This window comes from Ostrea edulis, chromosome 3 (genome assembly GCF_947568905.1).
Source record: "Ostrea edulis chromosome 3, xbOstEdul1.1, whole genome shotgun sequence".
Taxonomy (NCBI): Eukaryota; Metazoa; Mollusca; class Bivalvia; order Ostreida; family Ostreidae; genus Ostrea; species Ostrea edulis.
Window position 1 is genome coordinate 755,370 of NC_079166.1, and position 14,975 is coordinate 770,344.

At 34.3% G+C, this 14,975-nt stretch overlaps 1 protein-coding gene across 1 annotated transcript in view; it reads left to right on the plus strand.

Moving 5' to 3' along the window:
- Positions 1–6,068: 6,068 nt before the first annotated feature.
- Positions 6,069–14,975, plus strand: part of LOC125673403 (3-oxoacyl-[acyl-carrier-protein] reductase FabG-like) — a 29,305-nt gene continuing 20,398 nt past the window's right edge. The window contains exon 1 of the mRNA XM_056158967.1: positions 6,069–6,213. Within this exon, the coding sequence (XP_056014942.1) occupies positions 6,069–6,213 (145 nt within the window). The remainder of the gene's footprint in view (positions 6,214–14,975) is intronic.

The following is a 14,975-nucleotide window of genomic DNA, read 5'->3' on the forward strand; positions in this document are numbered from 1 at the left end:
TACAAAAAATGGAGAAGCTGAAGTCATCCCTTTGTCATAAAGGAGAGCTGTTAGCTTTACGCTTATCCCCATTTCCAATAAAACGTCTAAATGTAAAATAGATTTAGGAAATCCTTTAGTGCCTTTTATTTCCATTTAACTGTTATATACAAATAAATGATAGCTAATATTGCAAACAAATAAATAAAACGTCTTCAATGAAAGGTAAAGATAATGAACAGTGATCAATCGCATAACTCCTGCAAGCAATACAAAAAAGATAGTGGGCAAACACGGACGCCTATTCATATAAATGTCGAACAGAAGATCTAGGAGACATATTATAAAGGTCTGAAAAAAAATCTACCATATAGGAATATAATGTAGCATTTCTTCTTCTGCGAGGGTTTTATTTTCAATTTCAAGACTCAATGTAACTCCTGGTAGCGGAGTAAGATTTGAAAGATCAAGAAATATTTACTCTGGTAGTAAGCTAAAGACCTGGGCACGGTAAAATAAATTGGAAAGAGGTAAAATTAAACCATACTAGTTAAAAAGTTTCTAACTTTCATTTGTATTAAAATTATTGATTATCTCAAAACATTAATGTACAATATTTCTTAAATACAACTGATTTTTCCAGTCACTGGATGGAATAATCGGAGCCTTCTTTATTTAGGTGAATTCCAATGAGATTAACTAAAATTCCATCATTTTCATATAATACGAATTTCTATTGATTTTACCTAGACATTTCTCTCTGGTTTAGAACACGTCTAAAATGCAGGAAAGTCAAACCGAGATTAATACGAATTGTTATCGTCAACCCAACTTGACGTCATAACAACCGGACGTGCGATGAAGGAAGTAGTAGGTTGACTCAAATATATTTAAATTGACACATAAATTGCACGAAACATTGTGAAAGTAAAAATAGTAAACAAACAAGGTAAAACATAAACCCAATGAAACAAAGTCTGTAATAAAATACAATACATACGGGTAAAATATTTGAGCTCTGCAGTTTTTGGTACCTGTAAAATGAAACTATTTATATACATATATTCATTCATGGAAGGTGGAGATAACGAGCAGTGATCAATCTCATCACTCCTGTAAGCAATACAAAATGGATAGTAGGGCAAACACGGATCCCTGGACACACCAGATGTGGGATCAGGTGTCTAGGAGAAGTAAGCATCCCCTGTTGACCGGTCGCATTCGCCGTGAGCCCTATATCCTGATCAGGTAAACGGAGTTATCCGTAGTCAAAATCAGTTGCACCAAGGAACTCTAGCATTTCTAAAATAGCCCTAGAGGTTTGCTATAACATTATGTATTATCTACGGAATTATTTTGTTTCGGGATTTCATTTTTATATCTGCATTAATACTAGAAAAAAGGCACTGATATGATATACTATACATATTAATATGTATATCAATTTTATTGCTTTGAAATAATTACATGATTGAGGGAATTGGAGAGGAATATTTATTGCATGTTTTAATTCTTATGTCAGATATATTAAAAGTCAAATAATCAGTTCAAACACCTTGTATCAATTCTCAGGTTAATTAATCTTTCAATAATCTAAATCATTACTATCCATGGGAGTTATAGGTCTTGCTATCCAAAATATATGTGTGAAAGGAATCGAAATGAAGTTATTTAAAAGAACTGCAAATGACACAGGAACATGGAATAGACAAAAACTGTCCTGCAAGAATGATTGAAAAATCCTCTTTGTGAAATATGTATATGAAAAGGATTGAAAAGATGCATTTGGATACAGTAATGAGTTTTCAATTTGGTGAAGCAGTATTTTAGTTTTTGAAATTTCTCTACTGATGATATTTCGGGAATGAAATACACTGTTTATCTAAACGTCACTTTTCTATAATTGCTCTGGGTTCTCCTGATAGTATAAAACTACTGATAGTGATGTTTCAAAGAAACTTTCAAAAGTAAGTATCAATATTGCATTTTCATCAGTATTTTGGTATTCATTTCTCCCGAAAGATTCGATAAGATAGGACATGGTCTATGCACGACATTGTTTTCATTTATATTTAAAATACCATTTTGCAAATTACTCCGATCAAGACAGAGGGCACACTGCAGGTGTAACCGCTTGACAGGGACTGATTACTCTCCTAGGTGCCTGGTCCCACCTCCGAAATGTCTTTAGGTCCATGTTTGCCCAACTCTTTATTTTGTATTCCTTATAGGAGTTGAGATTGATCACTATTGGTTTTCTTCACTTTTCATATGGCAGCTACAACAAACTTATTCGCAAACACATCTAGTAAATACGTGGATTATTGTCAAACGTGTTTCATACTCATTAAAAAAGTCAAGATAACGAACACTGACCGATTTCAAGTGACCGATTCCATACAAAAAGTCTACCAAATAAATGAAACACGGGCAGCTGAACACACTAGAAGTTACACGAGTGTCGTATGAGGAGCAAGCAATGAATATAATACCACCAAAGATATTTCCAAATAAATTGAATATACATGGGGAATGCATTTATTTGCTTTTGCAAATAAATGTTTTCAGGTGAGCTGAAACGTTGACATTTTCATACACGTTTTATTTATTTGTTAACAATATTCACCATTACACCAGTTTCACAGTTGGGTGTTTAGTTGGAAATTGATTTAAACGAGAAACTAATACATGTAGTTCTCCTTTATGACAAAGCAGCCACACAAGCTTCTCCGTTCTCAACATCCACATTTTATGTAAAAATCTTTCATTATCATTCGCAAATGGTTGTTTTATATCTTTCAACGCATTTGCATATGCTCATTGTGATGATCTCATCGACAACTGCAAACTACCATTATGTCAACTGTTGCATGATGTGTTGCATACTTCCTCGTAGTAGTCATCTACTGATCATTACTGTTTGAATATAAATTGCGCTAATGATGCCAGAACATACAATTTAACTAGCATGTTTTGGTTTATTACACACTAGATGTCTCTCTACGTTATTCATATTCCTTGGAAAATGTTTGAACACCCGATTTATCGAATACCTTTCAGAATATTTGATAAAAAGAAAACAAATATGAGAAATACTACATGCTTTACATATCATCACTATTCGAATGTACATTTTAGCACATTTTGGAAAATAGTAATTATACATAGGATTTTAGGAGGATGGATCTACAAAATTTTAAATTCAATCAATATGTGACTTCTGCTTATCGAGAGTTTTAAATCAATTGCATGCATTCTAATGTAAATTTTCAAATCCCACCACCATCAGTACCTTATCAAAATGCCTCAGATGTGCACAAACACGTGTTGTTTTACAGCTAGTTAATCTATTTGATATCCGAGGCATTTTTGATGTAGAATTGAAAATATTTTCTTAATTCATTTTTATTCAAACGACAGACCTCTTTCACAAACTGCAATCCATCATTGATTAAACTGATGGCGAGTACATGATTCGAAGATGATATTTAAAATAAACAAATCACATCTTAAACATTGCATTGAATCTAGTACTTCTCTGTTTGAAATGAATATAACCGTGATCAATCTTATAATTATTACAAAGAATAGAAAATTGCGAAAAGGGAAACCATGACCCCATGGACTTAACGGGATTAAAATATGCCTCAATTTTTCACATAGTATCCGCATGGGTATCATTCATACAATTAGAGAGTGGTATCGATATAAATGTCTTATGCAACATACTATATGTTTGATGTTGAGCAATTCCACTTCAACCCTCAAGTTTCTTTTTTTTTCAATTCTGTTTGCAAAATGCATTGATGAGAGGAAAATATTTAGAGTTGGTGTTGTTGCTCTACAAATAAGTATGTTTAATAACTGTTAGTTTGCTCTGCTATATTCTGTTAAATGCATTTATCTGATATGCTGATTTGAAGATAAACGTTCATAAATCACAAGAAAATATCAATTGGTTATTTTCTAATTTTATTTCATTATTTTTCTGAAATAGTAATAACATATTTCTCTTAAATACCCGACTATCATAACACAATCATTCATTGCTTTCAGAATGTCGTTTTGGCTGGTAATTCTATTGTAAAAATACGTCCTTAAATGCCGCTGCTCAGTCGTATTTCATGGATCACTTCTCTTGTGAACGTAATTTAGAAGAATCCAATCAAATACATACACGCGGATTTATCTTCATGACGTAGCTATGAGTTAATGACATATAATAGGTAGTGTCATTGTACTTGTCATTATTCAGCACAGCAACTCTCCATCCCAATAAGACTAGCCGAAATGGTAAGGTTGTGTTTCATATGTTAGTATCTATTAATGATGATATGTATTAAAACAATTTTATTTTATTTAAGGAATTACTTTAATTATGGGGCAAGTTATACGAGTATAACCTGACTTGGGTCAGTTTACGCTTTATAATCCGCGAAGCAAAATCCGTAAACTGACCCAAACCATGTTGTACTCGTATAAGTTGCCGCAGAATTAAAGTCATTCCTTATAATTTGATGCAGGAGACAAAGATACTAACCTTCGTTTATCAAAATGTACATAAACCCGGAAAAATACAAGTCAAATGAGCTGTGCAATGATTCACTTAGCAACAAAGACGAAGCGTCTACATGTAGCTATAGACGGTCGCCATCTTAACTCGTTGTCAATTTGTCTTAGTTCAAAAGAGCCTAGCCTATTTATTAGATTATTCTATCGAAGGTGAAGTTTGTCATGACAGAAAATATGTGTAGACTATGCATGCAATGCGCATTTCGCTGCCCTTTAGATATCGACTTTGAAGTCGTTCATCTCCGACAAATTTAGAAATACGGGAAATTGCATTGTTTAGGCCTAGACCCACCCAAAGTAAGTCTTCAAATATCAGAAAATGCAATAATTTGCGGCTTTTAACTCTCTGAAAATTTCTACTACATGAAAACTTACCCTTGCATGCAACGTTGTTATGTAAAACTTATACGGTACCAATTTTGATGCACCAGATGCGCATTTCGACAAATAATGTCTCTTCAGTGATGCTCAACCGAAATGTTTGAAATCCGAAATAACTATGAAGTTTTAGAGCTAAATATAGTTACTAATAGCAAATCCAACACAAGAAAATATGTAAGCAAGTGGCAAATCGCGATCCACATGTCAATGTGACTGACGTCATGTGGTAAAATGTGACGTATGATTTTTATTTGTTTGCGTTGTTGAAAGGTGGATCAGTGATACCCCCCCCCCCTCCTTTCCCCAGTGAGAAATGTATTTGAAAATGAACAGGATAATGCTTACTTGGTAAACTATTAATTCGAATATAATATCTTTGTTTTAATCTATTTTAAAATTATTCGATCACCATACAGAGAAAGATGATTTACAACAGTGATTAGCGTACAAGTAGATGCTAATTGACAACGAGAAAACAGTATGTGTGCATCTTATTGTACACGTTGACTTTCTATTCCATAAAAGGCTGAAAACAGTGCTGCAATGTAAATTTAGAGAGAGAAAAAATATTTACGGCTTCTGGTTGTCAAGGGGGTATGTCCCCATACCAAACCAGGTTATACAAAAATAACCTGTATTCCTCAGTTGGAATTTGACCAATCAGAGACAAAGATACAATAAGAATTAGATTATAAAGGAATGCATTCACTTATGTATGGCGATTATCGATTTTCAAATAGAATGCTGGAATGTAATATTCTTAATGAGTATTCCAACGATTTTTATGTCTGAGTCGTTTTTATTCCTGTTGTTATAATCATTTTAGTTTCTTTGTATATCATATTTCTCTGACTGAGATTTTGTCAATGTTATATCATTGGAACAAAGTAGACCACAAATCGTACATTCCATTATTCGTATGAACTATTGACACCCATTTCAGAAAATAAAACCATTCAAATTAAAACTATTACTGCCGACGCAAACTGTTATCCCTCAACAAAGAAAGATTAATGTTTTCACTACGAGTGTTGAATAATTTCATATGATTGTTTCGTGTCAAATCTGTATGAATTTCATTGTCTTTCCAGTACGTGTTGCGTGTGATTGCCTGCGTTTTTATTGTTACTGACATAATGATATCCTCCTACCCTATCGACAAACCGGATCTGTCCAAACTTACCTCGGTTTCTCCGAGTGGTGTTGATGAGCGCAAAATACACAAATTACTTCGTGATGCCCTCCCTCCATCCGAGAATGCCACCAACGTTATCAGAGAACGTAGATCAGCTGATCTAGATGTTGTAATGCTAGGGAACGCCCCAATGATGCCATAGGAATTGTGGTAGAATGCACAGATTGGCCAGTGAAAATACTGTGGATTAAACTTTGTAGGGATCTTGAAAAAGGTCCAATTTGAATGTCTTCAATATCTGTATAGAAGCATTCTGATGGTGTATTTTTCTAAGAATGAACAATAGATAAATTGGGCGTCATATGTGCTTACTTATTTAGTGTTTTCAGATTTATGAACCAAAATAGATATTGAATAATGGAAAATAAATATCCATGTTATTTAATTTGGCATAAAAATTCGTTGTCTTCATCGTTTCATTAAAGTTGTCTAATTTAAACACGAATATCTACGTAAGCTACTTAGTAACCCCCCCCCCCCCCTGTTCTACGTAAGCTACTTAGTTTCCGCCTATTAAAATTCCCTGTTCAGATCACCTAGTTTTACAATTTACCAGGGAAATGAATTGATGAACAATAGGGATTTTTCAAAGATGGAATATATGGAATTCCCAAAATATATAATGCAGAAAGTTATTCAAAATTAGCTAGTCATATCTTTTTGCAATACCGTGTTAAAGGCATACGAATAATATGCAAATCGCGTATTATACGAATCCAAACAAAAGTGTTTGTCATGCAAGGTGAAGATAACGAACAGTGATCAATCTCATAACTCCTACAAGCAATACAAAATAGATAGTTGGGCAAACACGGACCCCTGGACACACCAGAGGTGGGATCAGGTGCCTAGGAGGAGTAAGCATCCCTTGTTGACCGGTCACACCCGCCGTGAGCCCCATATCCTGATCAGGTAAACAGAGGTATCCGCAGTCAAAATCAGTGTGCCAAGAACGGCTTAACAATCGGTATGAAACACGCCAGACAGCATTTGACCCAATGCGAGGTTGTATTGACGAACTAGATCGTTATAATGACCATAGAATGTGCGAAATGCTGACTTCAATCGAGACTGTTGAAATCCCTGTACCATCAACTTCTTTGTCAGTAGCTTACCTCGATTTAAAAACTGACTATAGCCAGAACAAGCTCTTGCATATCAAATCAGTTGAGATATATAAACACCATATGCAGGTGATAATGGAATATTGCTACATAAATGTGGGAAGTTGACGATGGAGAAGCTGAAATCATCCCGTTTGTCATACAGTTGAGTTGTTAGTTTGCCGTTAATGTCTACTTTCAATAAAATATCTAAGTATGAAGCAGAAGTGGACGACTCTGTGGTGTCCTTTATTTCGAGCTCACAGGGATATATCAAATCGACATATGAATGAAATCTATCATTGTTAATAGACAAAACGTCATCGATATATCTAAAAGTCGAATTGAAGGTCACAGCGAGAGATTTTTTCTTCTCACATAGAAGTTTTTGAATGAATTCTGCTTCATGCAAGGTTGGAAGACCTGATCACCAAAGACCACGAATATATTGTCAATGAGGAACTCTAGCATATTTTTTTATTTCAACTTCAGAGTACTTGTGCGTGGAATCAAAGTGGTGTTTAACAAAGTAGGTTTTTGAATGACTGATCACTAGATATGAATATTTCCGTTTCCCGTTTTTGTTGAAGAAGCAACTGTCTATGATATCAAAAAGTATAGTCTTTAATTTATCGTGAGGAATGGTCGTGTATAGTGTTGAAAAGTCATAGGTTTTAATGATATTGATTTGGGAAAAATTTTGTGATTTCAAGTTTACTAAAAGTTCTTTAGAATTTTTTAGAATCCACATTTAATTAACACCACTTCTGGCATATGTAGTCGCACAGTGAGTTTGAAGTTTCTCCTTCACAGCTGTTAACATTTTCGTGAGGAGCAAAGATTGGGGCTTGGTAGAGCACTTACGGGATCCAGCAATGTATCTTTGTTTGTAAGGGTTTTTATGTAGTTTAGGAATCCATTATAGGTACGGTAACTCATATCCATTCGACCCATTGACTGGAATATTAAATGTGTCTAAAACTGAAGCATGGTTTTGAAGAATTTCGTCTTTTGAAAGGGCAGTTGGAGTATAAGTATGATTACCAAAAGTGGAATTAATGCCAAGTTCGTTTAAAATACAGTTGTAATAATGAGCATTACAAACAAAGACAATGTTGTTACTAGCTTTGTCAGCTGGAACCAAAACATATTCCTCATGTAACCTATCTAATTCTTTTATATGATACCACCAAAGATATTTTCAAACAAAATTGACTGAAAATATTATCCAATAAACATGGGAAATTAAATATGGTTTTTGGAAGGATAATACAATACAAAATCTGTTAATGTCATTTTAGATGATATGGGATGCCAAACGTAGAGTCTTGACTGTGTCGCCAAATGGCAAAGGGTTATCCCCGGTAGTATGATGTTTAGAACTGGTCAATATTTACCCGTACGAAAATATTGACTGTTGTAAATAAGAACGGAGAAAGTATTGTTTCAAAAAATATGCGCAAAGTGGTATAAACCAAATGTAAATTCTCCAAAACAGAAAGGAAATAGAGTTGTTTAGAACCGTCATTATGATTTTCTGAAACCAATGACGTAAAAGGATGGGTTTTTAAGATTCTAAATTGTCATTTCTTGCATTACATCAATGAACGGATTTTTGATATCATAGATATCTGCTTTTCCCCATGAAAGGTAAAGATAACGAGCATATAGTGATCAGTCCCATACCTCATAGTTAAATCTATAATGTGTAAATAAGTAATAATGTCATAACTCTTGAAAATTGAAAATGGAACTGGTTGTGTTATTTTCGGCGTTCCAATTTTTCTTTATTATTATTATATATATATATATTCAATAAATTCTTTTTTCTTGGTATCGGGGTAGAATAAAGTCAAAAAATAAAATGCAATACTCAAACGTTTAACTATAGCGCTTTCGCCCCGCGGGCTCATCAGTAGATTTTTAAGTACTCTAAACAAGTTCCATTATGACGTCATCCAGTGAACCATACATCAAAATACCGCGCCCAACAGACCTTAAATTACGCCAAATTGTAGCTGGCCCTTCTTGTCCAACACAAAGACTTAGTCATTTCCTAGATATCATAATAAAACCCATCTGCAGATTAGTTCAGAGTTATATTTGGGACATGGATTTCTTAAACCACATTCCTAAAATCGTTGAAGAAAATACAAAATTGGTGAGTTTTGATGTCACAAGTTTATATACAAATATCCCACACAACTTGGTTATAGAAGCCATTTCCTTCTGGATTGATAAACATCAAGGTGTATTACAATCAATATTTTCAAAGGAATTTATCTTGGAAGGAATCAAAATAGTTTTGGAAAATTATCATGTGTTTTTTGATAACAAATACTTTCTTCAAACAAAAGGAACACCCATGGGGACAAAAGTCGCCCTCACTTACGCAACTTTAGTTTTGGGCTTTCTTGAGAAGAAACTATTTACAGAATGCAAATCAGTTTTTTGAGAAGAATTTGGCCTGTATATTGAGAATAACTGGAAACGCTATTTGGATGATTGCTTTATTTTTTTGGACCAAATCTTCACAAGATCTACAACACTTCCACAACATGCTGAATCACCCACACGATAACATACGATTTACAATTGAAATTATCGAAAATGAATTACCATTTTTAGACATCCTGATTGTAAAGGAGGGGGTGAAAATCATAACAGATCTTTACTACAAGAATACAAAATTCCATCAATATTTGATGTTTAACTCACGCCATCCATCTCACACCAAACGAAACATCCCTTTTAATATGGCCCGGATAATTTGCACAATAGTAATAGATGAGGATCGCAGAAATATAAGATTATCCCTGACCCCGAAGAGGCCGATTTGCCCCACATGAGCTGAGAACGGCCCCCTTTAAGGACCCATTCCAAATTGGGGTCCTCTAGCCTCATCGACCCCAGAGCTAAAAAGTCCTCCAGTAAAGGGTGTCACCCTAAACGACTTTGGCCCCACGGGATCAAATGAGCCCCATGGAGGTACAAGGCGCTCCTCACGAAGGCCCCTCCCCAACGTACAGACCGTGCAAGTCATTTCGGCATGGGATGTAGAGCAGGTACACATTGTTGGAAATTTGAGCAATTATTTCATATTGTCTCTAAGACAGATTTTCAACAGTGAAAATCTGCAAATAATCGAAAGAAAACAGTTTATTACATTGTGCATAAAACCACCAAGCAGAGCAAACTCCGATATCAGTTCACCACCCTTTGTAGTTTCTAGCAAGTGCAGAGACATGTATATCTATGCCTTCGGTAGTTTTTGTTTTTGGTTTTGTATATATGAATACTTTATTTGTTTTGTTACACTTGTATGACAAAGTTTCTCTTTTTAAAAATAACCCATTTTTATCAAAATTGTTTATCAGAACTGTCTGCATAATGCAAAGACCGACCTGTGTATAACTTGTATATTATAAGCAAATTCCAAGGTTTTCTTTTATTTTACCACAATGGTATCCGGGTATTCGAAATTAATATTCCTACAGAAGGTGTGAAAATCGGCGGGGGCAATTGAAATATCACAAAAGAGGTGCTTATATCTTTTGTCTCTAAAAAATGAATGCAGTTTTCTATAGGTTTAAAATTGAGGAAAATTCAACAATCTACCTGGTAAAGAAAATTGTATGTTAGATCCGCTCTCATATCGGTTGATCATAATAATAAATAATAATAATACCATATTTATATAGCACCCTTTTCATACACTATTTACGCTCAAAGGTGCTTTACAATGCATATATACCTTACAACAGAATGTTATACCCATAATACATAGAAAATAAATAAAACATTAAAAAGCTGTAGTTTTTACTGTAGTTAGCTCGTATTTGTTTTATCTATTTATTTATATGTTTGATTTACTTCCCAATCTATTCCAATCACACTTTGATTGTTTCTTTTTGTTTTGTATTTTCCCTTCTCATCCAACGTGCAGGTTCTTATCGACTCGCTAATACGATGTCTAGATGCATCCCCCCACTCGAGAATATATTCCAGTCTTACCTGACGAGAAGTGTTTTTAATCAATTCATCTGTTGACATACACGTATGTAAATATCGTACACATAGTTTAATGGCACTCAAATTGAATGTACAAAAATAGCGAAACAGACGCGACTTTGTCAATGAATTCGATAGAGCAATGAATAAAGTTGAATAATCAATGTTCCATGACGATACAATTTATGCATCTTTTCCCTCTATTTTCGAAGTTAAAACAATATCAATTTCCTTTTATTCCAACATATTCATAAGTCATTAAACTATTCCTTGTTTAAACTAACCCCAGGATGAAACAAATAATGCCGAAAAAATCAAAGCGTACAGGTCATGCCTATTGTTTCGTACAGACCGTTCACAACCCTCTCCCCGACAAAACAATATTTTAATCTTTCCTGACGAGAAGTTTTTATGAAATAATTTTATCTGTTTTCATACACTCACACATGTATATAAAATGTATAGGCTTATCTAATATCTGTCTTTGGGAAGAAGCCTGGGCTATACAATTTACAAATGTATTTAAACGACACTCCGAAGGAATGTACCAAAATAGCAAAACAGACGCGACCATTTCATATACAGTTTCAATTTTAATAGAGCAATAAATCAATGAAATTTGAGTAATCAATGTTCCGTGACGATACGATTTTTGCATATTTTTCTATTATTTCCGAACTGAAAAAATATTCATTTGTTTTCATTGCAACGTGTTTATAAGTCATTGATCTAATAAGTAAATATGAAATCTACCGCGCCGTACATGGGCAATCATTTAAAAATGAACCATTATCATTTCTTTTCAACCATTTTTTTTATATCTAGAATACTGCCATTCTATTGAAACTATTCCTTGTTTAAACTAACCCCAGGATGGACCAAATAATACCGAAGAAATCAAAGCGCGCAAGCCACACCTACTGTTTTGTGCAGACCGTTCACAAAGCGTGCAAGCTACACCTACATGTACAAAGTGGTCAGCATTTCGTACGAAGCGTTTCGTGCAAACCGTTCACCGTTCCGTGCAGACCGTTCAGCGTTCTGTGCAAGAATCGTTTCTTACCGTTCAGTGCAAATGGTGTAGTAGTACGCTGCAGGGTCTGTGATTCTCACAATGAAAACGGAAATCTTTGTTGATATCTTTTGATCAGGCCTGTATTTCTCGAAATAAACTTAAATCGAAACTTGAACTTCAGTCTGATATTTTGTTCAAATTGTCACTGTTCAAATGACAGAAAACCTCTTAAGAGAAATCCAAGCCAGTCTTACAAAACTTATATACTAAAACATTATGATTTTAGGCATACTTGTTTTGAAATTATATTTTGACAAAATTTCCCATTGAAAAGAATATATTATTTAGAGATCATTACACCAACAGTTAGTTTCAACTACCGTGAGCATATGTTTGCTCCTTTGTGAACTTACATGTCCTTATATTTCACATTAGGTATAATGTTTGAAAAAATTGTAAAGGGGGAATATATCCTTCGATGTACTATTCGACAGTTTTTGTTACATTGAAAACACTTTATGCATTGTTAACATCATTCACTATCATTGATGTGTAAGTTTGAAATATATTATTGAACTGGAAACAAAAGGCGTCAAAGACAATCCTGCCCCTAGGCCTGTTTCACATTTGGATGTTTTACTGGGAAATGGTGTATACGAGAAACCAATACATGCAAGGCGAAGATAACGAACAGTGATCAATATCATAACTCCTACAAGCAATACAAAATAGATAGTTGAGCAAACACGGACCCCTGGACAAACCAGAGGTGGGATCAGGTGCCTAGGAGGAATAAACATCCCTTGTTGACCGGTCACACCCGCCGTGAGCCCCATATCCTGATCAGGTAAACGGAGTTATCCGCAGTCAAAATCAGTGTGCCAAGAACGGCTTAACAATCGCTATGAAACATATCAGACAGCATTTGACCCAATGCGAGGTTGTATTGACGAACTAGATCGTTATAACGACCATAGAATTTGCGAAACGCTGACTTCAAACGAGACTGTTGAAATCCCTGTACCATCAACTTGTTTGTCAGTAGCTTACCTCGATTTAAAAACTGACTATACTCAGAACAAGCTCTTGCATATCGAATCAGTTGAGATATATAAACACCATATGCAGGTGATAATGGAATATTGCTACATGAATGTGGGAAGTTGACGATGTAGAATCTGAAATCATCCTGTTTGTCATACAGTTGAGTTGTCAGTTTGCCGTTAATGTGGGTCACCATTATGACCAAGAGGTCATATTTTCCTTTCTCAACATTCCAACTTTATGCAAAAATATTCCATTGTCTTCGCATATAGTTTTTTTTATACCTTTCAACTCGATCATATAGGTTATAGTCATTATGGTGATTTCATTGGTAAATACAAACAACCATCATATCGACTGTTGCAGGATGTGTTGCAAACTTCCTCGTCCTGTGTACCTACTCATCAGTACTGTTTTAATATGAACTGTGCTAATGATACCAGAACTTTGGATTTAACTACCTTTTTTTGGTTTATTATATAAACAGGGGATGCTTACTCCTCCTAGGCACCTCATCCCAACTCTGGTGTGTCCAGGGGTCCGTGTTTGCCCAATTATCTATTTTGTATTGCTTGTAGGAGTTATGAGATTGATCACTGTTCGTTATCTTCACCTTGCATACACGTATACACATATGCATGTATATGTCATATCAAGACAAAGATGACTATTTTATTATAAGGTTTTAGTCCAAGCCTTAACAGGAAATATTATTTTAACAATTTAAGATCCTAGTGTGCGGAACACACCATTTTACGGAATACAGGGGTCGTAGATAAGAAGTGTTTCCGTTCTGTGAAATACGGACTGAAAATGAAATCACTTGCAAATCCAAAGTGGATTTTATAATACTTTTTGATCCAGGCCTTAATAGAAAATGATTATCTGGACAATTGAACTACAATTTAACATAATATTTTTATTTTACAAAATATGTGGGAATTATAGACAATTACCAAACGCTACCGGTTAACGTTAATGTGATGTCAAAAATAACTCGTTTCATTGGCGTCATAACAAAGACTTTGCTAACACAATTGTATATTGGAACTGTCTGATGACCCCTGTAGACATGAAAAAAAAAAAACGCTACCAGTAATTGATTGTTTTTTTATGGAATATGCCATTCTGATTTTCATGACTTATATATCTATCTCTGTATCTATCTATGTGTATGTGTATATATATGTGAGATGACTTTTTTGTTATGTATATCCTTTCGAAAATGTTGAAACATCTGATGTATTGTATATTTTTCAAATTATTGGATAAAAAGGTCAACAAAAATGATAGATACTGAATGCTTTACATATCATCATCACTATACGAATATACATTTTAACACATTCTGGAAAATTTTAATTATGCATCTAATACATATGATTTTAGGAGAATATATTTACAAACTTTTAGATTCAATTAATATGTGACTTCTACTTATCGGGAGTTTTAAATCAATTGCATGTATTATAATTTAAATCCTCAAATCCCACCACTATTAGTATCTGATCAAAATGCATCAGATTTGCACAAACGTGTTGTTTTACAGCTTGTTAATCCATCGGATATCCGAAATAGTTTAGAATCACAGATATTTTCTAAAGTTATTTTTATTCGAACGACAGACCTATTTCACATATTGCAATCCACCATTGGTTAAAATGATGGCGAATGG